This window comes from Sminthopsis crassicaudata, chromosome 5 (assembly GCF_048593235.1).
Source record: "Sminthopsis crassicaudata isolate SCR6 chromosome 5, ASM4859323v1, whole genome shotgun sequence".
NCBI lineage: Eukaryota > Metazoa > Chordata > Mammalia > Dasyuromorphia > Dasyuridae > Sminthopsis > Sminthopsis crassicaudata.
This window is the reverse complement of record NC_133621.1, coordinates 24,381,753-24,404,642: the sequence shown is the minus strand read 5'-3', so window position 1 is coordinate 24,404,642 and position 22,890 is coordinate 24,381,753. Positions and strand designations below refer to the sequence as shown.

General features: G+C 35.7%; 2 protein-coding genes across 2 annotated transcripts; one reads left to right on the top strand and one right to left on the bottom strand.

Moving 5' to 3' along the window:
• Window positions 1-12,062: 12,062 nt before the first annotated feature.
• LOC141543791 (tripartite motif-containing protein 43-like) lies at window positions 12,063-13,457 on the bottom strand. The gene has a single exon (XM_074269515.1). The coding sequence runs from the start codon at window positions 13,455-13,457 to the stop codon at window positions 12,063-12,065; it is 1,395 nt and encodes a 464-aa protein (XP_074125616.1).
• A 5,489-nt stretch (window positions 13,458-18,946) lies between these two features.
• Window positions 18,947-20,350, top strand: LOC141543790 (tripartite motif-containing protein 43-like). Its single transcript, XM_074269514.1, has one exon. The coding sequence runs from the start codon at window positions 18,947-18,949 to the stop codon at window positions 20,348-20,350; it is 1,404 nt and encodes a 467-aa protein (XP_074125615.1).
• The last annotated feature ends 2,540 nt before the right edge of the window (window positions 20,351-22,890 follow it).

Genomic DNA, 22,890 nt, shown 5'->3' with positions numbered 1-22,890 from the left:
ACAGTGCTTGCCCTGTGCCAGACACTTAATAAATTTTTGTTGATTGATTGGTCCTCATTTTTTTCATCAGTGAAATGAATAAATTAGATTTCTTTAAATCTTAAGTCCCTTCTAGATTTATATTTGTGATCCTCTTCTAGTTGTCAGGCTAAGGAAGATGGGTCAGTCAATGATAAAACCACTTGGCCATCTTTTATTTACTTTAACCCAGTTCAGTCCTTTTATAATAATAATGTTGAGAAGCTTTTAAACTGGAATCTTTTCTTTCTAGGTCCATTGGATGTTTTCCTCATTATACAATTGAGCCAAATTGGCCTTCTCTGTGTTCCTAAACAGGAAACTGCATTATCCAATCTGTGCAGTTGCACTGACTACTCCATATGCATGGAATTCACTCCCACCTTCCCTTGACTGCAGAAAATAATTTTCCTTTAAGATTCCACACAACTACCATCTTTTTATATAATGCTTTTGTTTATTTTCCCCAAATGCTATTGTCCTTCCATCCTAAATTCTGTTGTAATTTATCTACTTTGTACATATCTGTATTTATTAACTTTTTGTATATATATATATATATATATATATATATATATATGTATATATATATATGTATATATATATATATATATACATATATATGTATATATATATACATATATACATATATACATATAAATTTACTTGTCTTTTTATTAGAATATGAGCTATTTGAGAGCAGGGTTGTTTCATTCTTTATATTTGTATCCCCAGTGTCAATCAAAGTTCATAGCACATAGTAGGTACTTAATAAATGTGTTGATGGGTTAATTAGTGGCAAAGATTGATTGATTCCACTAAAAACCACAGCTGAAAATTTGTCTTCCTTGATTGGACCTCATTCCTCCTTCAGACCATATCAAGAAAGGAAGAGCTGCATAGCAGCGAAAATACAGATTTCTGTATGCTCTGGAGAGCTTGTCTATGTTAAGCATATACTTACAAATGACTATCATTGACCCCACCTACAGAGAGAGTTTGAATTTATAAATAATCATCTTTGTGATATTGGGAGCTTCTCCTCTGAACTTCAAGCTGTGAATGTGAGAAAACGTTCAATAATCTGTGACTGAGAGTGTGCCCATAGACAGTGCTGAGATGGATTTAGCTGGCTGAGTTTTCAGCTTGAGTTCTACTGGCAGAGTTTCTTTGGGGAAGCTTTCACAATGTCCTCATATTACCATTCACCTTCATCACAGTTTGGAAAATGCCAGATTCACATTTGATCAAACTAAAAAGCTAAATTGTAGCTATATTGCTAGGGCTTGAAGAGGATTCCAAATAGATATGAAAAAAACAAAACAAAAAGTCACAGAGTAGACAAAGCACACCAAACTTCCATTTCAAAGTACAGAGAAACAGTGGTGAGGCAGTTATTACAAATTTATCTTGTCCTTATCAAATAAATCTTCCTTAATCTTCCATATCTTTTTTTTCTTTGACCTTTCTTTTACAAGATATTGCATATTTTTCAGCATTGACTCTTGCAAAACTTTCTGTTCCAACTTTTTCCCTCCTTCCCCCAACCCCTACCCTAAGATGGCAGGTATACCAATACATGTTAAATATGTTAAAGTATATATTGAACACAATATGATTACATATACATACAGTTATTTTGCTGCACAAGAAAAATCAGACTTTAAAATAAGGTAAAAATAACCTGAGAAGGAAATCAGAAATGCAAATGGAAAAAAAACAGAAGGAGTAGAAATTATATGTTGTGGTTCACACTCATTTCAAATAGTTCTTTCATTGGGAGTAGCTAGTTCTCTTCATTAAGGAACAAATACAAATGATTTGGTTCATCTCATTGTTGAAGAGAGCCACCTCCATCAGAATTGATGATTATATAGTATTGTTGTTGAAGTATACAATGATTTCCTGGTTCTTCTCATTTCACTCAACATCAGTTTATGGCCTTTCTGAAATCATGCTGCTGGTCATTTCTTACAGAACAATAATATTCCATAACATTCATATACCACAATTTTTTCAGCCATTCTCCAATTGATGGGTATCCACTCAATTTCCATTTTCTAGACACTACAAAAGGGGCTGCCACAAACATTTTTGCACACATAGGTCACTTTCCCTTCCTTAGGATCTCTTTGGAATATTAACCAATATTAAACACTGCAAGATTAAAGGGTATATACAGTTTAATAACATTTTGAACATAGTTTCAAATTGCTCTCCAGAATGGATGGATGCATTCATAATTCCACCAACAATGTATCAGTGTCCCATTTTCCCCACATCCTCTCCAACATTCAGCATTATCATTTCCTGTCATCCTAGCCAGTCTGAGAGGTGTGTAGCGATATCTCAAAGTTGCTTGATTTACATTTCTCTTATTAATTATTTGGAGCATATTTTTATATAGCTAGAAATAGTTTCCATTTCTTCATCCAAAAATTGTCTGTTCAAATCCTTTGGCCATTTATGAATTGGAGAATGATTGATTTCTTATAAATTAGAGTCAATTCTCTATATATTTTGGAAATGAGACCTTTATCAGAAACTTTGCTTGTAAAAATGTTTTCTCCTAGTTTATTGCTTCCCTTCTAATCGTCTCTGTATTAGTTTTGTTTGTAAAAAAAAACTTTTTAATTCAATATAATCAAAATTTTCTATTTTGTGATCAGTAATGATCTCTAGTTTTTTGGTCACAAATTCCCTCCTCCTCCATGTAAACTATCCTATGTTCTTCTAATTTATTTATGATATCATTCTTTATGCATAGATCATGAACCCATTTTGACTTTATCTTGATGTAAGATGTTAAGTGAGGGTCAATGCCTATTACTAATTTCCAATTTTCCCAACAATTTTTGTCAAACATTAAATTCTTATCGTAAAAGCCAGGGTCTTTGGGTTTGTTAAACACTAGATTATTAAAATTACTGACTATTTTGTCCTTTGAACCTAGTCTATGCCACTGATCAACTACTCTATTTCTTAGCCAATACCAAATAGTTTTGGTGACCACTGCTTTATAGTACAGTTTTAGATCTGGTACATCTAGGCCACTTTTATTCAATTTTTTTTATTAGTTTCCTTGAAAGTCTTGAACTTTTATTCTTCCAGATTAATTTTGCTGTTATTTTTTCTAGGTCATTAAAATAGATTTCGGGAGTCTGATTGGCATAGCACTAAATAATTAAGAAGTATTATCATCTTTATTATATTTGCCTGCCTTATCCAAGAGCACTTAATATTTTTCCAATGGGTTAGAGTTGACTTTATTTGTATGGAAAGTGTTTTGTTGTTTTGCTCATATAGTTCCTGACTTTCACTTGGCAGATAGATTCCCAAGTATTTTATACTGTCAGCAGTTACTTTAAATGGAATTTATATTTGTATCTCTTGATATTGGATTTTGTTGGTGATATATAAGAATGCTGATGATTTATGTGGATTTATTTTGTATCCTGCAACTTTGCTAAAGTTGTGTATTATTAGCAGAATCTCTGGGGTTCTCTAAGTATACCATCATACCACCTGCAAAGACCTTATAATTTGGTTTCCTCATTACCTGCTTTAATTCCTTTAATCTCTTTCTCAGTTCTTATTGCTGAAGCTAGCGTTTCTAATACAATATTGAATAGTAATGGTGATAGTAGGCAATCTTGTTTCCCTCCTGATCTTATTGGGAATGATTCCAGTTTATCCCCATTACATATGATGCTTACTGATGGTTTTTAATAGATGCTACTGAGTATTTTAAAGAAAGGTCCATTTATTCCTATTTATTCCTATAATCTCAAGTGTTTTTAATAGGAATGAATGTGCTGCATTCCTGGCATAAATCCTACTTGGTCATGGTATATTATCCTGGGGATAATTTTCTGTAATCTTTTTGCTAATATTTTATTTAAGATTTTAGCATCAATATTCATTAGGGAGATTGGTCTATAATTTTCTTTCTCTGTTTGCAACCTACCTGGTTTAGGTATCAGTATCATGTCTGTGTCAGAAAAGGAATTTGGTAGAAGTCCTTCATTCCCTAATTTTTCAAATAGTTTATATAACATTGGAGTTAATTGCTCTTTAAATGTTTGGTAGAATTTACATGTAAATCATCTGGTATTGGGGATTTTTTCTTAGGGAGCTGATTGTTCTATTTCTTTTTTTTTTTTTTTTTCTAAAATGGGACCATTTAAGCAATTTACTTCCTCCTCTGCTAATCTGGGCAGCCTCTGTTTTTGAAGGTAGTCATTCATTTCATTTAGGCTATCAAATTTATTAGCATAAAGTTGGGCAAAGTAACTCATAATTATTGCTGTAATTTCCTCTTCAGTGGAAAATTCTCCCTTTTCATTTTTAAGACAAACAAATTGATTTTGCTCTTTCCTTTTTCTAATCAAATTTACCAAAGGTTTATTTATTTTGTTTTTTTTTTTTTTTTCATAAAACCAACTCTTAGTTTTATTTAATTCGATACTTTTTTAACTTTCAATTTTATTAATTTCTCTTTTAATTTTAGAATTTTAAGTTTAGCATTTGATTGGGGGGGTTAATTTGTTCTTTTTCTAGCTTTTTTAGTTGCAAGCCCAATTTATTGGTCATCTTTTTTCTATTTTATTCAAATAAGCCTCTAGAGATATAAAATTTCCCCTTATTATCACTTTGGCTGTATCCCACAAATTTGGGTCTCATTGTTGTCCATTTCTTCCTATTTATTCCTATATTCTCAAGGGTTTTTAATAGGAATTCAGTATTTCCTTATTATCCCAAGATTATTCTTTTCATTTTCTTTTTTCCTTTATCCCCCTCCCTAATATTAAACTTATGGGCATCACTTGCCTCATTCAGCTCTCCCTCTTTAAAATGCTTCCCACCTCTTTTGAGTCCCCTCTCTTTCTTATACCATTCCCTTATTTTTTCTGTATTCCCTTCTATTTAGCTTACTTTTTTCCTTTTCTGTCTTCCTCTCCCACTTTTTAATGAGGTGAGAGAAGTTTCTCTGTAAAACAAATATTTAATATTTTCTCTTTGAGCCAAATCTGATGAGAGTAAGATTCACACAATGTTCCTCCCCCTCCCTTAATTCCCTCAGATATGATAGGTTTCCTTTGCCTCTTTGTGAAATGTACTTTCCATCTTTTTACCTCTACTTTTCCATTTTTCTGATACAATCCCCTTTCCCCTTCTAATTCCCTTTTTTATATTATAACAATAAAATCAGATTATACATGTGTTCTTTATATATAGAAATATAACTTATATATAGAAATTATAGACTATAACAGAAATATAGTTCTTGAGAGTTCTTTTTTTCTTTTTATGCTTCTCTAGAGTCCTATATTTGGAGGTCAATTTTTTTGTTTAGCTCTGGCTTTTTCATTAGGAATAAATGAAATTCGCCTGTTTCATTGAATGTCTATCTTCTTCACTGGAAGAAAATGCTCAGCTTAACTGGGTACTTTATTCTTGGCTGCATTCCAAATTCCTTTCTTTTAGAATATCAGATTCATTTCTTTAATGTGGAAGTTGCTAGATCCTGAGTGATCCTTATTGTGACTCCTCAGTTATTTGAATTTTTTTTCTGGCTACTTTTAATATTTTTCCTTAATATAAATAAAATATAAAATACCTACTTGGAAAAAAACAAGTGACCTGGAAAGTAGATCTAGCAGAGACAATCTAATGATTATTGGACTTCTTGCAAACCATGATGAAAAAAAGAGCCTAGACATTATCTTTCAGGAAATTATCAAACTGTCCTGATGTCCTACAATCAAAAGGCAAAATAGCCATTGAAAGAATTCATTGATTACCTCTTGAAAGAGACCCGAAAATGAAAACTGCAAGGAATATTGTGGCTAAATTTCAGAATTATTGAATCAATTATTGCAAAAATATTGCAAGCAGCCAGAAAGAAACAATTCATATTTGGAGCCACAATCAGGATTACCCAGGACCTAACAGGTACCACCTTAAAGGATCGAAGGGCTTGTAATCTGAAATTCTGAAAGGCAAAGGAACTTGGAATGCAGCAAGAATAAGTAACCCAGTAAAACAAAGCATTTTCTTTCAGGGAAGAATATGCACATTCAATGAAACAGGTGAATTTTATTTATTTCTGATGAAAATACCAGGTCTGAACGAAAAATTGATCTCCAAATATAGAACTCAAGAGAAGCATAAAAACGTAAAAAGGAAAGAACTTTGGAGAACTATATCTCTGTTATAGATATACTTAGAGAGTGCAGTCATAATTTGATTTTGGTGTCATAATATGAAAAAAATAATCTAGAAGTGCAAAGGAGATTGTACTGTAAAGAAAAGGGAAAATGGAGATAAGAGAGAAATTGCATCTCATGAATGGGCAAAGAAAACCTATTCTGAAAGAAGAAAAGAAGGGAGGGGGATGAACATTGTGTAAATCTTACTCTCATCAGATTTGGCTCAAAGAGACATGTTTGGTTTCACAGAGAAACTTGTCAAACTTATAGGGAAATGGAAAGGGAAAGATAAAAGGAAAGGGAGAAACTAAAAGAAGGGGAAAAAGAAATAATAAGTAAAAGGAGTGAGAAAGGGGTGGCTGAAAAGAGGGAGAAATCCTTGAGAAAAGTGCTGGTCAGAAGCAAAATACTGGGGAAGAGGAAAAGGGAAAGGAAAGAGAAAAGCATATTTTGGGGTAAATAAGATGGCGGAAAATACAGATTTGATTATTTTAATTGTGAATGTGAGATTGGATTAAACGCTAGAATCCTACAATATGTTGTTTACAAGAAATACATATAAAGCAAAGTGATACATACAGAATAAAGGGAAAGGCAGAAGAAGAATCTATTATGCTTCAGATGAAGGAAAAAAAAAAAAACAAGCAGGGATAGAGGTCCTGATTTCAGATCAAGTAAAAGTAAAAATACATCTAATTAGAAGAGATAAGGAAGGAAACTATATCTTATTAAAGTGTACCATAGATAATGAAGTAAATATCAATACTAAACATATATACAAGTACATATTCCTAAAGGATATTCCTAAATTCCTTTTTTTTTTCTTTTTTTTCTTCAATTTTTTTATTTTGTTTTTTTATTAATTTTTATAATTATAACATTTTCTTTGACAGTACATATGCATAGGTAAAAAAAATTTTTTTACAACATTATCCCTTGTACTCCCTTCTGTTCCGAGTTTTTCCCCTCTTTCCCTCCACCCCCTCCCCTAGATGGTAGCTATTCCCATACATATTAAATATCTTATAGTATATCCTAGGTACAATATATATGTGCAGAACCGAATTTTGTTGTTGTTGTTGTTGCAAAGGAAAGATTGTATTCTCAAGGTAAAAATAATCTGGGAAGAGAAACAAAACAAAACAAAACAAAACAAACAAACAAAAAAACAATGCTCACAGTTTACACTCATTTCCCAGTGTTCCTTTTCTGGATGTAGTTGATCCTGTCCATCATTGATCAATTAGAATTGGATTAGCTCTTCTCTATGTTGAAGATATCCACTTCCATCAGAATACATCCTCATACAGTATCATTGTTGAAGTGTATAATGATCCTCTAGTTCTGTTCGTTTCACTCAGCATCAGTTGATGTAAGTCTCTCCAAGCCTCTCTGTATTCCTCCTGTTGGTCATTTCTTAAAGAACAATAATATTCCATAACATTCATATGCCATAATTTACCCAACCATTCTCCAATTGGTGTACATCCATTCATTTTCCAGTTTCTAGCCATTATGAAAAGGGCTGCCGCAAGCATTTTGGCATATACAGATACCTTTCCCTTCTTTAGTATTTCCTTGGGATATAAGCCCAGTAGTAGCACTGCTGGGTCAAAGGGTATGCACATTTTGATAACTTTTTGGGCATAATTCCAGATTGATCTCCAGAATGGTTGGATTCTTTCACAATTCCACCAACAATGCATTAGTGTCCCAGTTTTCCCATAGCCCCTCCAACATTCATCATTATTTGTTCCTGTCATCTTAGCCAATCTGACAGGTGTGTAATGATATCTCAGAGTTGTCTTAATTTGCATTTCTCTGATCAATAGTGATTTGGAACACTCTTTCATATGAGAACTCATATTCCTAAATTCCTAAAGGATAAGTTAACAAAGCTGCAAGAAGAAATAGACAGCAAAACTGTAATAGTGGGGCATCTATGCATTACTTTCTCAGAACTAGATAAATCAAACCACAAAATAAATAAGAAAGGATTTAAAAATGTAAATAGAATATTAGAAAAGTTGAGTATGATAGATCTTTGGAGAAAATTGAATGGAGAGAAAAAAGAGTTTACTTTTTTTCTTGGCAGTTCATGGAATCTATATAAAAACTGACCACGTTTTAGGTCATAAAAACCTCAAATCCAAATGCAGAAAGGCAGAAATAGTAAATCCATTTTTTTCACATCATGATGCAATAAAAATCACATGCAATAAAAGCAGGAGCAGAATAGACCAGAAATTATTTGGAAAAGAAATCATCTAATCCTTAAGAATGAATGGGTGAAACAAAAATCATACACACAATTCATAATTTCATCCAAGAAAATGACAATAATGAGACAACATACCAAATATGTGGGATGCAACCAAAGCGATTATTAGGGATAATTTTATATGTCTAGATGCTTACTTGCATAAAATAGTGAATGAGAAGAATAGTGAATTGGGCTTACAACTAAAAAAGCTAGAAAAAAAGAACAAACTTGAAACCCCCAATTAAACACCAAATTTGAAATTCTAAAAATAAAAGGGGAGATTAATAATGCTGACAATAAAAATATTGAATTACTAAATAAAACTAAGAGTTGGTTTTATGAAAAAAACAACAAAATAGATAAACCTTTAGTTAATTTGATTAGAAAAAGGAAATCGTTAGTCTCAAAATGAAAATGGAGAACTTTCAATCAATAAAGAGGAAATTAGAGCAATGATTAGGAATTATTTTGCCTAACTTTATATCAATATATTTAATAATCTAAGTGAAATGGGAGAATATCTACAAAAATATAGATTGCCCAGAAAAACAGAAGAGGAAATAAATTTAGAAATAAATTTTCTAAAATGGGAATTTTAGAAAAAAGAAATAGAACAATCTATTAATGAAATCCCTAAAATAAAATCTCCAAGTCTAGATGGATTTATACGTGAATTCTACCAAACATTTAAAGAAGAATTATCTCCAATACTATACAAACTATTTGAAAATATAGGGAAAGAAGAACTACCATTTTTTGTGTGTGTGTGTGTGTGTGACACAGACATGGTACTGATACCTAAACTAGGTAGGGTAAAAACAAAGCAAAAAGTTATAGCACAATTTCCCTAATGAATATTGATACAAAAATCTTAAATAAAATATTTGCAAAGAGATTATATAAAGTCATCCCCAGGATAACACACCATGATCAAATAGGATTTATACCACAAATGCAGGACTGGTTCAATATTAGAAAAACTATTAGCAATAATCAAACTAATAAAAATATAATTATCTCAATAGATGCAGAAAAAGCATTTGATAAAATTCAACACCCATTCCTATTAACAACACTTAGAGATTATAGGAATAAATGGACCTTTCCTTAAAATGATCTGTAGCATCTGTTTAAAACCATCACCAAAGTGTCACATGTAATGGGGACAAACTAGAACCCATTTCCAATATGATCAGGGGTGAAACAAGGTTTCCCACTATCACCATCACTATTCAATATTGTATTAGAAATGGCAAAGAAAGCTTTGGCAGTAAGAGAAGAAAAAGATATCAAAGGAATCAGAGTAGGTAATGAGGAAACCAAATTATCAACTCTTTGCAGACGATATGATAGTATACTTGGAGAACCCTAGAGAATCCATTAAAAAAAAAACTACTCAAAACAATTCACAACTTCAACAAAGTTGCAGGATACAAAATAAATCCACACAAATCATCAGCATTTTTATGTATTACCAACAAATCCAGCAGCAAGCAATAACATAAATTCCATTTAAAATAATTGTTGATAGTATAAAATATTTAGAAGTTTACATGCCAAGGCAAAATAAGGAAATATATGAAAATAACCACAAAATACTTTCTGCACAAATAAAGTCAGATGTAAACAATTGGGAAAATATCAAGTGCTCAAGGCGAAGCTGAGCAAATATAATAAAAATGACAGTGTACCTAATCTACTTATTTAATGTCATATCAAATTCCCAAGAGTTTTACATATCTAGAAAAAATAATAACAAAATTCACCTGGAAGAATGAAAGGTCAAGAATTTCAGGGGATTAATAAAAAAAATTGCCAGTGAATGTGGCCTAGCTATGCCAGACCTAAAACTATAATATAAAGCAGTGGTCATCAAAACCATTTCATCTTGGCTAAGAAATGGAATCAGTGGAATGAGTTAGGATCATAGGACAAAATAGTCAATAACTGTAGCAATTTATGTTGACAAAAACACAAACCCCAGTTTTTTGGATGAGAACTCACTATTTGCCAAAAACTACTGGGAAAATTGGAAACTAGTAAAAATTACCTCATTCTGCCATACTAATTTCCATGGTCAAAAAAGATTAATGATGTAGACACAAAGAGTAATATTACAAACAAATTAGAAAATTATAGCATAGTTTACCTCTCAAATCTGTGGAGGAGGAAGGTATTTGTGACCAAAGAAGAACTGGAGATCTTTATTGAGCACAAAATAGATAATTTGATTATATTAAGTTATATTAGTTTGTACAAACAAAATTAATGCAGACAAGATTAGAAGAAAAGCATTTTGTTTTCATTCTCAATTTTTCCTTTTTGATCTGATTTTTCTAGTAAAGCAAGATTATTGTATAATATGTATGCATATATTGGATTTAACATATATTTCTACCATGTTTATCATATATTGGACTACTTTCCATCTAGGAGAGGGTACGGGGGAAGGGAAGAAATTGGAACACAAGGTTTTGCAAGGGTTAATGTTGAAGAATTATCCATGAACTTTTTTTTAAATAAAAAGCTTTAATTAAAAAAAAGGAAAAAAAATCAGTATCTTGTATAAAATCAAAGAGCTGAACTAAAGAGAAATCCATTTATGCTTACACATATCTCTGTATGTCCACTTATCTATCAACTATCTACTAAACCACCCACCCACTTGACTATGTAAAAAAGTTTTAAATAGATTTTCTCTTAAAAACCATGTGAAGAACGATAGTTTAGAAGCTACCTTAGAATATTTTTCCTAATTTTTAACTTTCTGATTTCATATCTAGCTCCAGAAACTTACTAGCATGTGGACCTGTTACTTTACCTTTTTTGCCCTAGTTACTTCATGTGAAAAATAAACTGGAGAAGGACATGATAAACTATTTCAGTGTATTTGACAAGAAAATCCCAAATGGAGTGAAAAAAGACATGATTTTGTTGTGGTTATTGGTTTGATTTTGTTTTGTTTTGTTTTGTGGAGGCCATTGGGGTAAGTGCCTTTCCCAAGGTCATACACTTAGGAAGTGTTAAGTGTCTGAGACCAGATGAACTCAGATCCTCCTGATTTCAGGGCTGGTACTCTATTCAGTGAAGCACCTAGTTGCCTCCAGACATGAAAAGAATGAACAATAAAAACATGCAAAAGTTCAGTAAATGCTAACATTTATTTCATTTTATATTAAATAAGGCAAAAAGAAAGATTTACTGTGATTCAAAGTACAGAGACATGGAAAATATTGTAATCCGTGGTACTCATAGGATTGTGATAAATTCTAGGAACAAAATGAAACATTAAAATTATGCAAACCATAATCCTCACATGAAGTTTCTTTAACTCCTGAAAAAGAATTAATTGATTGTGAAATCTCATAAGCAGGCAAATCCATGGAAAATAAGAGTACAGAACACTGTGGAATGATCCCCTTCAGCTCTCTGAGTGGAAGTCTAATCTCCAACTGATGAGCAGGAAGTCCCTTCTTGATCATGAAGCAGTTAAAATTTATCCTCTTCAAGGAAGGTTGGAAATGGAGTGAACAAAGCCAGGGAGCCTGGTGGCTCCCTGGGAGAAATGTTCATTGAGAGGAATAGCAGCAAGGACAAAGATGAGAGTCTACTGGACAAAGAGTCATGGGACCAGGCTCTATTCCTGGAAGTGGGGGGCCAGGGGAAAAGATGGGCTTGACAGGGGCTGTGAAGGGAATAGGATGGAATTTATAAATAAGAGAACTCTGGAGAACATTGTAAAAGGCCAGAGTGCCAGGGGAATATTCCAAGTACACGCCAACCCGAGGTAGAGGTCCTTTCATTCGATACTCTAATGGCCCAGGATAGGTCTGTAAATAGTAATCCCCTTCCTTCTTGACACATTGAAGCAAGAACACAGAGGTACAGGAGTTCATGTTCCAGGCCCTTTTCCTCCGCAAGTAGGGGGTGTAGATCCCCAGGACCCACTGAGGAAGTTGAGTCACATCCACCTCCCAGTAATGACTGCCTGAGCTGAAGACCTGCTCAGCAAACACAGGATGGTAAGGAGAGTCCTCAGGTTCCACCTGCCAGTCCTCTTTAGCCTTGACACTCTTGCGATCCCCAGAAATGGAAACAAATGAATCAACTGCTATGGGGTCCATGGTGAGGTCTACTCGGACTCTGTTGAGCATTTGGATCAGGCCAGGGATGGGATGTTCTCTCAATTCTGGGGTGACAGCCTGGGCCCTTTGGGCCAACACAGCCTCGCTCCTCCCCAGCAACTGCTTGGCATCCTGCAGCAGATCCAGATTGTCTTGTTGGCCCGCTTCCTGCAGCTCTTGCATGAGGTTCTGTAAACTTTGCATGTGCTGGGACAGTCTGGCCTGGCTGGCCTTCTGCTCTTGCCTTATCCTTTTAAGACATCGGTTCTCTTCCTCTCTCAGCCAGTGTTGCAATTTGTGGAATTCTCCCATGATCATCCAGTACCAGTCAACAGCAGGTCTCTCTTCCTGAGCAAGAAGTTGCTCATCTTCCTCCAAATGGTTCTCCAAGCGAATCTGAAGCTGCTGGAGCTCCCTCCTGTATTTGTGAGCAGCCTCTTGTATTGGGGAGATCTTGTGAGCCCCATGCTCTGGGCTTTCACCACATGTCACACACAGTGCTGTCTGGTCCTCCTCACAGAACAGCTTGAAGGGTTTCTGGTGAATGACACACTGGCTCCGTCCTTGACTGCTCTGCATAAGCTTAGACCTGAGCTCTTTGCCCAGCTCAGTCAACTGTGCTAGGCGCCTATTCACTAAGGGGATCTCCCCGTCCTGGGAAACTCCCCTGCATTCGGGACAGGAGAAAGCTGGGGCTCCACCTCTCCAGCTGGAGGAGAGACAAGCTTGACAAAAACTGTGCCCACACCCGATGGTGACAGGCTCACAGAAGAAGCCCCTGCAGATGCTACAGGTGATCTCACTCTGCAGTTCCTGAAGAAATTTCACAGTAGCAGCCATTATCTCTCTCCAATTGCTTCTAGTCTGCAGCAGCCAGAGGAAGAGAGTTCCCTTCCAATGAAGATAATGCTTCTGAGCACCAAGATCCTCTCCTTTTATAGAAGATAGCTCCACCCCTTAGGCCCTCCCATGAAGGTGTGAATTCCTCCAGAGCAACCTGTTAACTCTTCTTGGTGGGGACAGCCTTGAGTGCCCTGAGTTCTCACCTCTGGCTGTCTCCTTTGCATGCACAGGTAGCACCAAAGAAGAGATGTCAAAAAATGTAGAGATTTTGGTCAATGGATTTTCAAATCTCCTTTTGCACAGATCCTCTTCTTTCCGTTCCTATCCTACACCTAATCAATTGGTTAGACCTATGATGACTCGTCTGCACCTTTCCCTTTCAATATCATTATTGAATTTGAGATTTGCAGGCAAACTCCTTAGTCCTTTCATCCAATCTACCCAGGAAGACTAAGCCCATGAGGACATCCAAGAAGTTGTTGTTCATTCTCTTCTTTAGGAGGAAAGTGACCACAATGGACTCTCAAGACCTCTTTTCTTTTTGCATTGAACTGCACATTTGGCTCCCTGCTCAATATTTCCTTTTCCCCTGATCTATACTCTCCACAATTGCCAGCTCGACTTCCTCCAGTAACTTGAAGTTTAAATTTTTCTAAAAACATTCCTGTAAGGAATAACAGAAATCCAGATTTATCTCTTATTTTAAGGAATAAAGTGTCTTTTTTTTTTTTTACAAATAGTTCAACAAAAAAAGCTCCTTCATTGAATTTTCTGTGTTATCTTATATTACAAGGAAAATTCTTAGTGAGTGTGAAAACTTATTTGGAAATTTCTGCTTTCCTTTCCTCACTCTCAACTTTCTTTCACAAATGGAACCCCTTACAGGCAAAGTCTGGTTTGCTTGTCTTTGTCCACTAAGATCCTGCACAGTGCCTGCCAACATTGTAGGTAGCTAAAAATAAGTGTTAACTAAATTGAATTGAATTGAGTAAAAACAATTGTACTGAAAACAGCAGGACTGGGAAGGTGAGAGCTTGCTCCCCCCTCCTTTGCTTATTTTTCTTTTTTGGTCAATTATTGGCCAACATTTCTGTAGCTTGTCTAGAGCTTCCTTGATGTCAGGCCTGCTATTAGGGCTGCTATCAGCCTCTGGTACTGTGATGGGACTGACTGGGGCAGTTTGCATTTATATTATTCCTGATTTATTTACAAACTCAGTTTCTAAACCTCAGTCAGGGCAGAGAAGATTGTCTACAATAAAGGAGACCTCAAACTGTGTTAATTTTCTAATTGAAAGTGACTCCTGGGGGCAGATTCAAATTGTATGTGAGGAATCTGATAGTGAAAAAGAACTGAAAAGATTGTGTAGAGATCCAAGAATTTTGCTGGAGGGGCATTTCAGCCAATGTATATGGAGAAATGGATGAGTTGGGTGACTGAGAGGGCCAGGGTTAATGCTCTCTGGTCAGTTCTGACAGTGGTGTTCCATGTAGTATAGGGAGGGTGGATATGAAGAGCATGAAAGTGACATATAGTGTAAGGCAGATTTGAATAGCCTAGAAAATATATTTCCAAAGGCCCAAAGTCCAGCCAGAATTTCAACATGAACCTTGTGTATTTAGCCCAGAAACACTCTTCATAAATGTTTTTTAAAGGATTTACTTCAACTGATCTCATCAGACTTAGCTTCATTGGGTTCCCAACATCTCTTCTATGTCAAAATCTCTTCTTAGAGGAAGTCAAGTGACTTGCTCACTGTCATAGATAAAGGGGTCACATCTCTCCATTGTCTAAACCCAAACATCTTTCAATTGCCCCACTGGGTGCTACAGAGGTTTCGTGGACATCACCAAAGAAATGAGGAGGTCCCAAGAAATTATCAGGCTCATCAGAGCTCACCTGGACCCCTTGAGTCAAATGGAAACTCCAAGACAGAATTTCTGGGTAACTAATCATCAATATATTAATCAGGCTATCTAGCAATCAAGAAATTGATAGTCTGTATTTTGTCTTGGTAGGCAGACATCAAAAATGTCCTTGAAATGCCTTAAAGCCTCTCTGAGAGGGAATACTGCTGAAAAATGAAAATCTACTGTTATTGGTGGATATTAACTAAGGAGTTGAAGTTTTAGCTCCTGCTAAGAATGGCACTTTGTCTACAGGTTTACTAGACTCAAGACAGGAGGGCAGAAGAAACCATTTAGATCAGGCACCCTCCAATTAGGTTTCTCCTTCATGAACTGGATTGTCCTCCTCTTTGGTAACAGGGATCAAGGACAAGAAATTGTTCACGCAGGTAAAGCCTTGTCCATTCTGCATTTTGTCTGTAAACAGATATTGGGTCTCCCAGTTAATTAGAGTCCTGCCAACCCAACCAAGGAATCTGTACATTGAGTGCTAGGCACTAATCTCATCATTCACCCATGGCCCTCAGAGATTGACTGACCTGTTCAGGAGTTTGATCTTAGCAGAAATGAAAGGATAAAGGTCTTGGGGGGTATCACAAAAGTAGCAGTCATCAATAGAATAGTTTAATATGCATTTCTCTCATCTGGAATATTCTGATTTTTCTTTATATTTATAAAGCCACTGATTTACAGGAAATATTCCTCTAGAGGTTTTATAGTTCAATAGAACAAGATTTGCAATGCTCTTTGTATACATTACCTTTTGGACTTCTACTATAATTCTATGATGTAAATGGAATGGATAGGTTTTGACTCTATTTGACAGATAAAGAAATAAAGACTCAGAAAAGATAAAAAGTTTGAGAATTGGGATTGAAGCCTTGTTTTTCCTAGGCACTGAGATGTCAAGTGACTTTTCTAAGTTTTCTAAGGGAACACATCCAAATGTAGTCCAGGAAAGGATTTGAACTACGTTCTTCCAGACTCTGAGCCCAAGTTCCTGTCCACTGAATCTCTCAGATGGTGCAACTTGGTTCATTATTGTTAGAGAGCTGGACCAGGAAACCTGAAAAAGGCTCAAATATCTGCTTTTGTAATCTTACATGTCACCCAACTCAAAAGATAAAGGCAATACACTTAGATTGGATCAAAATCATCTAGAGAGTATTGTTTCACTAACTTATGCTTTGTTCAAGCATTCTGAAATATTTCATACAGGAATGATTAATTTTTGAATTTTAATAAATCTAAAAGGGAATTTCTTTTCTTCTCCCCTCCTCTTAAACAGCAAGAAATCTAATATATGTAAACATGTGCATTTCTAATAAATATAATTCCACATTGATCATGCTGCTCAACAAAAATCAGATAAAAAAGGAAAAAAAATACACAAAATTCTTGTATACAATATTAGCAAAGAGATTACAACAACTTATCACCAGGAAAATATATTATGATCGAATAAGATTTATACTACAGCTTTAAGTCTGGTACACTTAGGCAACCTTCATTTGCATCTTTTCCATTAATTCCCTTGAATTTCTTGATCTTTTGTTCTAATAAAGCATCAGTCATACTGCTAAGAACTGGCTAAGAAACAGAGTAGTTGATCAGTGATTTAGATTAGGTTTACAAGACACAATATTCAATGGCTAAAGTAATGTAGCTTTTGAGAAACCCAAAAACTTCAGCTTCTGTGATGATAACTCACCATATGACAAAAATATGTCAAGAAAATTGGAAAATAATGTGACAGAAACTAGGAATTAACTAATATCTAACATTCTATATCAAAATAAGGTTGAAATTATTTCATGATTTAAAAATAAAGGGCCATACTAAAAGCAAATCAGGAGAGCAAGAAATAGCTTACCTGTCAGTCTTGTGAAGAAAGAAAAAAATTATAACCAAAGAAGACATAAAAAACATTATTTAAAACAAAATGGATAATTTTGATTATATTAAATTTAATTTTTTTTTTCTACAAACAATGCTAAGATCAGAAGGGAAGCAGAAAACTGGGAGTTTTTTTCTATCCAAAGACCTTATTTCTAAAATATATAGAGAATTGTTTCAAATTTATAAGAATACAAGTCATAACCCAATTGATAAATGGTTAAAGGATATGAAAGGACAATTTTCAGATGAAGAAATTAAAGCCATTTGTACTCAAACTAAAAAATTCTTTAAATCACTATTGATTAGAGGAATGCACAATAAGACAACTCTGAGATATTATTACACACCTCTCAGATTGGCTAAAATGACAGAAAAAGGTCAATATAAAAGTGCAAAAGGCTGTGGGAAAACTGGGTTACTGATACTTTGTTGGAGGAGTTTTGAACTGATCCAAACTTTCTGGGGAGCAGTTTGGAACTCTGCCCAAGGGGCTATCAAAGTGTGTATACCTTCTAATTCAGCAGTGTCTCTACTGAGCCTGAATCCCAAAGAGATCATCAAAAATAGGAAAAAAACAAACTCACATGTACAAAAATATTTGTAGCAGCCCTTTATGTAGTACAAGGAATTAGAAAGTGAGTGGATTCCCACAAGTTGGGGAATGCCTGAATAAGTTATGGTATATGAATATTATAGAGTAGTATTATTCTGTAAGAAATGATCAGCAGGATGATTTCAAAAAGACTTGCAGATAATTACATGAAATTGTGCTAAGTGAAGAGAATAGAACCAAGAGAACATTGAACACAGACATAACATGATAATATAATGACCAATTTTGATGACCTTTGCTCTTTTCAACAGTGAGGTGATTCAGGACAGTTCCAATAGTCTTATGATGGAGACAGCCACGTGTAACAATAGAGAGGATGATGTTGTGGCTCAAAACATAGTATTTTCAGCTTTTTTGTTGATGTTTGCTCAATTTTTTTCTTTCTCTTGTTTTCCCCTTTTCTCTGATTTTTCTCATGCCGCATAATAGAGAAATACATTTAGAAGAATTGCATGACTCACCAATATTGCATTACTTGCTGTCTAAAGGAGGAGGAAGGGAGAAAAATTGGGAATGCATAGTTTGCAAGGTGAATGCTGAAAACTATCTTTGTATGTTTTTTGAAAAAAAAAAACTTTATTAAAAATTTAAATAAATAAATAAAATGTAAAAATAAAGGGAAAAGTGCAGAGGATTCTCCATTTCTCTTGGTAATTGATTAGATAAGGAAGGTGAAAGGAAAGAAGTTTCCAAGAAATTCTTCCATCTGTACAGGGTCCAATACAAAAAGGAGATTTGAAAATCCATTGAGTTGATTCTTAACAGTTTTAAAAGATTCTTTCTAAAATACACAGGAGGCTTGAGACTTTTGTGAAATCTGTCCGTCTAAAGGAGGCAGCCAGAGGTGTGAACTCAGGGCCCTCAAAGCTGCCCCCACCAAGAAGAGTTAACAGGTTGCTCTGCAGAATGAAAAGCCAAGGGAATTCACACCTTTGCTCAGAGGGCCTAAGGGGTGGGGCTACCTCCTATAAAAGGAGAACATCCTTGTGTTCAGCAGCTCTGCTTTCATTGGAAAGGAAGTGTCTTTCTCTAGCTGCTGCAGACTAGAAGCATTTGGAGAGAGAAGAATGGCTGCCACTGGGGAGCTTCTGAAGAAAATGCAGAGTGAGATCACCTGTAGCATCTGCAGGGGCTACTTCTGTGAGCCTGTCACCATTGGGTGTGGGCACAGTTTTTGTCGAGCTTGTCTCTCCTCCAGCTGGGGAGTTAGAGCCCAAGTTTTCTCCTGTCCTGAATGCAGGCAAGTTTCCCAGGATGGGGAGATCCCGCTAGTGAACAGGCACCTAGCACAGTTGACTGAGCTGGGCAAAGAACTTGGCTCCAAGCTTCTACAGAGCACTGAAGGACAGAGCCAGTGTGTTACTCACAAGAAACTCTTCAAGCTATTCTGTGAAGAGGACCAGACAGCACTGTGTGTGACATGTGGTGAAGCCCCAGAGCATGGGGCTCACAAGATCTCCCCAGTACAAGAGGCTGCTCACAAACACAGGAGGGAGCTCCAGCACATTCGGAGTCTCTTGGGAAATCATCTGGAGGAAGATGAGCAACTTCTTGCTCAGGAAGAAAAGCTTGCTGGTGACTGGCACTGGATGATGGAAGAACAATACTGCCAAACCCACTTCTTCTTGATGAAGGAAGAATCTCGATTTCTTGAAAGACTGAAGCGAGATCAAAAGGCCAGCCAGGACAGACTATCACAGCATATACAAAGCCTACAGGATCTCAGACAAGAGTTGCAGGAAGCGGGCCAGCAAGCCAATCTGGATCTTCTGCAGGATGCCAAGCAGCTGCTGGGGAGGAGCAAGGCTGTGTTGGCCCAAAGGGCCAAATCTGTCACTCCAGAGCTGAAAGAATGTCCCATCCCCGGCCTGATCCAGATGCTCAACAGATTCCGAGTGGACCTCACTTTGGATCTTAGATCAGCCACTTCCTATGTGACCATTTCTGGGGATCTCAAGAGTGCCAAGGCTGGAGCAGGCTGGCAGTTGGGAACCAAGCATCCTGAAGATTATACTTATCCTTATGCCTTTGCTGAGCAGGCCTTCAGCTCAGGCAGCCAGTACTGGGAGGTGGATGTGACTCAACTTCCTCAGTGGATCCTGGGGATCCATACTCCCTACTTGAGGAGGAAAAGGGCCAGGAATGTGGACTCCTGTGCCTCTGTGTTCCTACTTCAGTGTGTCAAGAAGCAAGAATATCACTATTTACAGACCTATCCTGGGTCATTGAACCATCAAATGAAAGGCCCTCTACCTCGAATTGGAGTGTATCTGCAATATTCCTCTGGCACTCTGGGCTTTTACAACGTTCTCCAGCGTTCTCTTATTTACAAATTCTATTCTATTCCCTTCACAGCCCCTGTCAAGCCCATCTTTGGCCCTGGCCCCCCACTTCCAGGGACAAAGCCTGGTCCCATGACTCTCTGTGCAGTGGACTCGCATCTTTGTACCTGCTGCCATTTATCTCAATGAATATTCTACAACCAGGACTTCTCAACTCACCACCATGCTCCCTGACCTTTCCCTGCAAGAGAATAAGCATCACCTGTACTTCATGATGAAGAAGAAACTTCCTGCTCACTAAATGTACAATAGTTTTCCACCCAGCAAGCTGAAGGACATCATTCCACAGTGTTTTGTACTTTTGTTCTCCATGGATCTGCCTACTTATGAGTTTTCACAATCAATTGATTCTGTTGGAGCAGTTAATGAAAACTTCATGTGAAGGGCATGGATTTCATAACTTTGTTTTGTTTTGTTCCTAGGACTTAACAAAATCCTTTGGGGGCCATAGATTTAAAATTTTCAAGTCTGTTTTCCTTGAATTACAATAAACAAATTTTCTTTTAACAATAAAGGTGAAATAAATTCGAACATTTACTGTGCTCCTGTGTATTTTTTTGTTTTTATTCACTCTTTCCCGTTGTGCCTGTTTCTCCATTTGAGGTCTGCTTGGCAAAGAGAGTGTAATGTTTTCCTGCTGACCATTTCCTTCTCCAACTGTTTGTAGAGATGAAGTAACTGAGACAGAGCAAAGCGACTGGCTCAAAGTCATACAGATTATAAGTATCTGGGACCAGACATGATCACAGGAAGTTGACTATTCCCTCTTCCAGGTCAGGGCTTTCATCCAATGTGCTTCCTAGCTGCCCCCTTATGCACATTAGGTATTTTATATTTAATTCCAAAGGGACTAGCAAATCACTTTTTATTGAAGTTTCTTATTTTCAAAACATATGCAAGAATTTTTTCAATGTTGACCATTGAAAAAACTTGTGTTCCAATTTCTCCCCTTCCCCCCAATTCCTCCCCTAGATGACAGGCAACACAATATATGTTAAACATGGCAAAATATATGTTAAATCCATAATAGGCACACATATTTAGGAAAATGTCTTGCTACACAAGAAAAATCAGATCAAAAAGAAAAAAAAAATAAAACAAAAAAGAAAGTAAAATTCGAGCAAACCACAACAAATGCAGTTTAATGCTATGATGTAATCCACCCTCAGTCCCACAGTCCTCTCTGGGTTATAGATAACTCTCATCAACACAAGTTCTTCATAACAGGCCTGAATAATTTTTTTAAAAGACCCATGTCCATCAGAATTGACCATTGTATAATCTTGCTGTTGCTGTGTACAATGATCTCCTGGTTCAGCTCACTTCATTTAGCATCAGTTCATGTAAGTCTCTCCAGCCTCTGTGAAATCTTCCTGCTGTTTGCTTCTTGTACAACAATAATGTGCCATGACATTGATATACCATCACTTATTCAGCCATTTTCCAATTGATGGGCAGTCACTCACTTCCCAGTTTCTTGTCCCTACACAAAGGGCTGCCACAAACAATTTTTCACATGTAGATCCATTTCCCTACTTTAGAATCTCTTTGTGATATAAACCCAGTAGAAACACTGCTAGATCAAAGGGTATGCATAGTTTGATAACTTTTTTTTTTACCATAGTTTCAAATTGTTCTTCAGAATGACTGGATCTGTTCACAATTTTACCAACAAAATATTAGTGTCCCAGTTTTCCCACATCCCCTCCTACATTCTTCATTATCTTTTCCTGTCATATTAGCCAATGTGACAGATGTGTATTGGTATCTCAGAGTTGTCTTAATTTGCATTTATCTGATCAATAGTGATTTAGAGGACCTTTTCATATAACTAGAAATGGTGTTAATAACTCCATGTGAAAGTTGTCTGCTCATGTCCTTTGACCATTTATCAATTCAAAAATGGCTTGACTTCTTATAAATTTAAGTAAATTTTCTATATATTTTAGAAATGAGGCCTTTATCAGAAGCCTGAAATGTAAAAATGTTTTCTTAATTAATTTCTTCTCTTCTAATCTTGTTTGCATTTATCTTGTTTTTGCAAAAACTTTTCAACTTAATATAATCAAAATTATCTATTTGGTGTTCAATTTTGAGTTTCAGTTTTTTGGTCACAAATTCTTTCCTTCTCCACAGATCCCACAAGTGTAGGTCAATGTCTAGTTTCTGCCATACTGGTTTCCAATTTTCCCCGTGGTTTTTGTCAAATAGTGAACTCTTATCCCCAAAGCTGGTGTGTTTCTGTTTGTCAAATACTAGATTAACAATATTCATGATTATTTTGTCCTGTGACCACAACTTATTAAAATGCTCTACTACTCTATTACTCAGCCAGTACCAAATGATTTTGATAGTTGCTGCTTTATAACATAGTTTTAAATCTGGCACGGCTAGGCTGCTTTCTGCATTTTTTCATTAATTCCCTTGAAATTCTTGACTTTTTGTTCTTCAGACAAAGTTTTTTATTATTTTTTCTAGATATGTAAAACAATTTTTTGGAAGTTTGATTGCTTTGGCATGAAATACTTAAGTTAATTTAGGTATTATTGTTATTTTTATAATATTTCCTTGGCCTTCCCAAGAGTGCTTGATGTCTTTTCCAATTGATTAAATCTGCTTTTATTTGTGTGGAACGTGTTTTGTAGTTGTGTTTATATAGTTCTTGATTT

Bases quoted from the DNA above. Each gene is read 5' to 3' on its own strand.
- LOC141543791 (XM_074269515.1), bottom strand. From the start codon at position 13,457: ATGGCTGCTACTGTGAAATTTCTTCAGGAACTGCAGAGTGAGATCACC.
- LOC141543790 (XM_074269514.1), top strand. From the start codon at position 18,947: ATGGCTGCCACTGGGGAGCTTCTGAAGAAAATGCAGAGTGAGATCACC.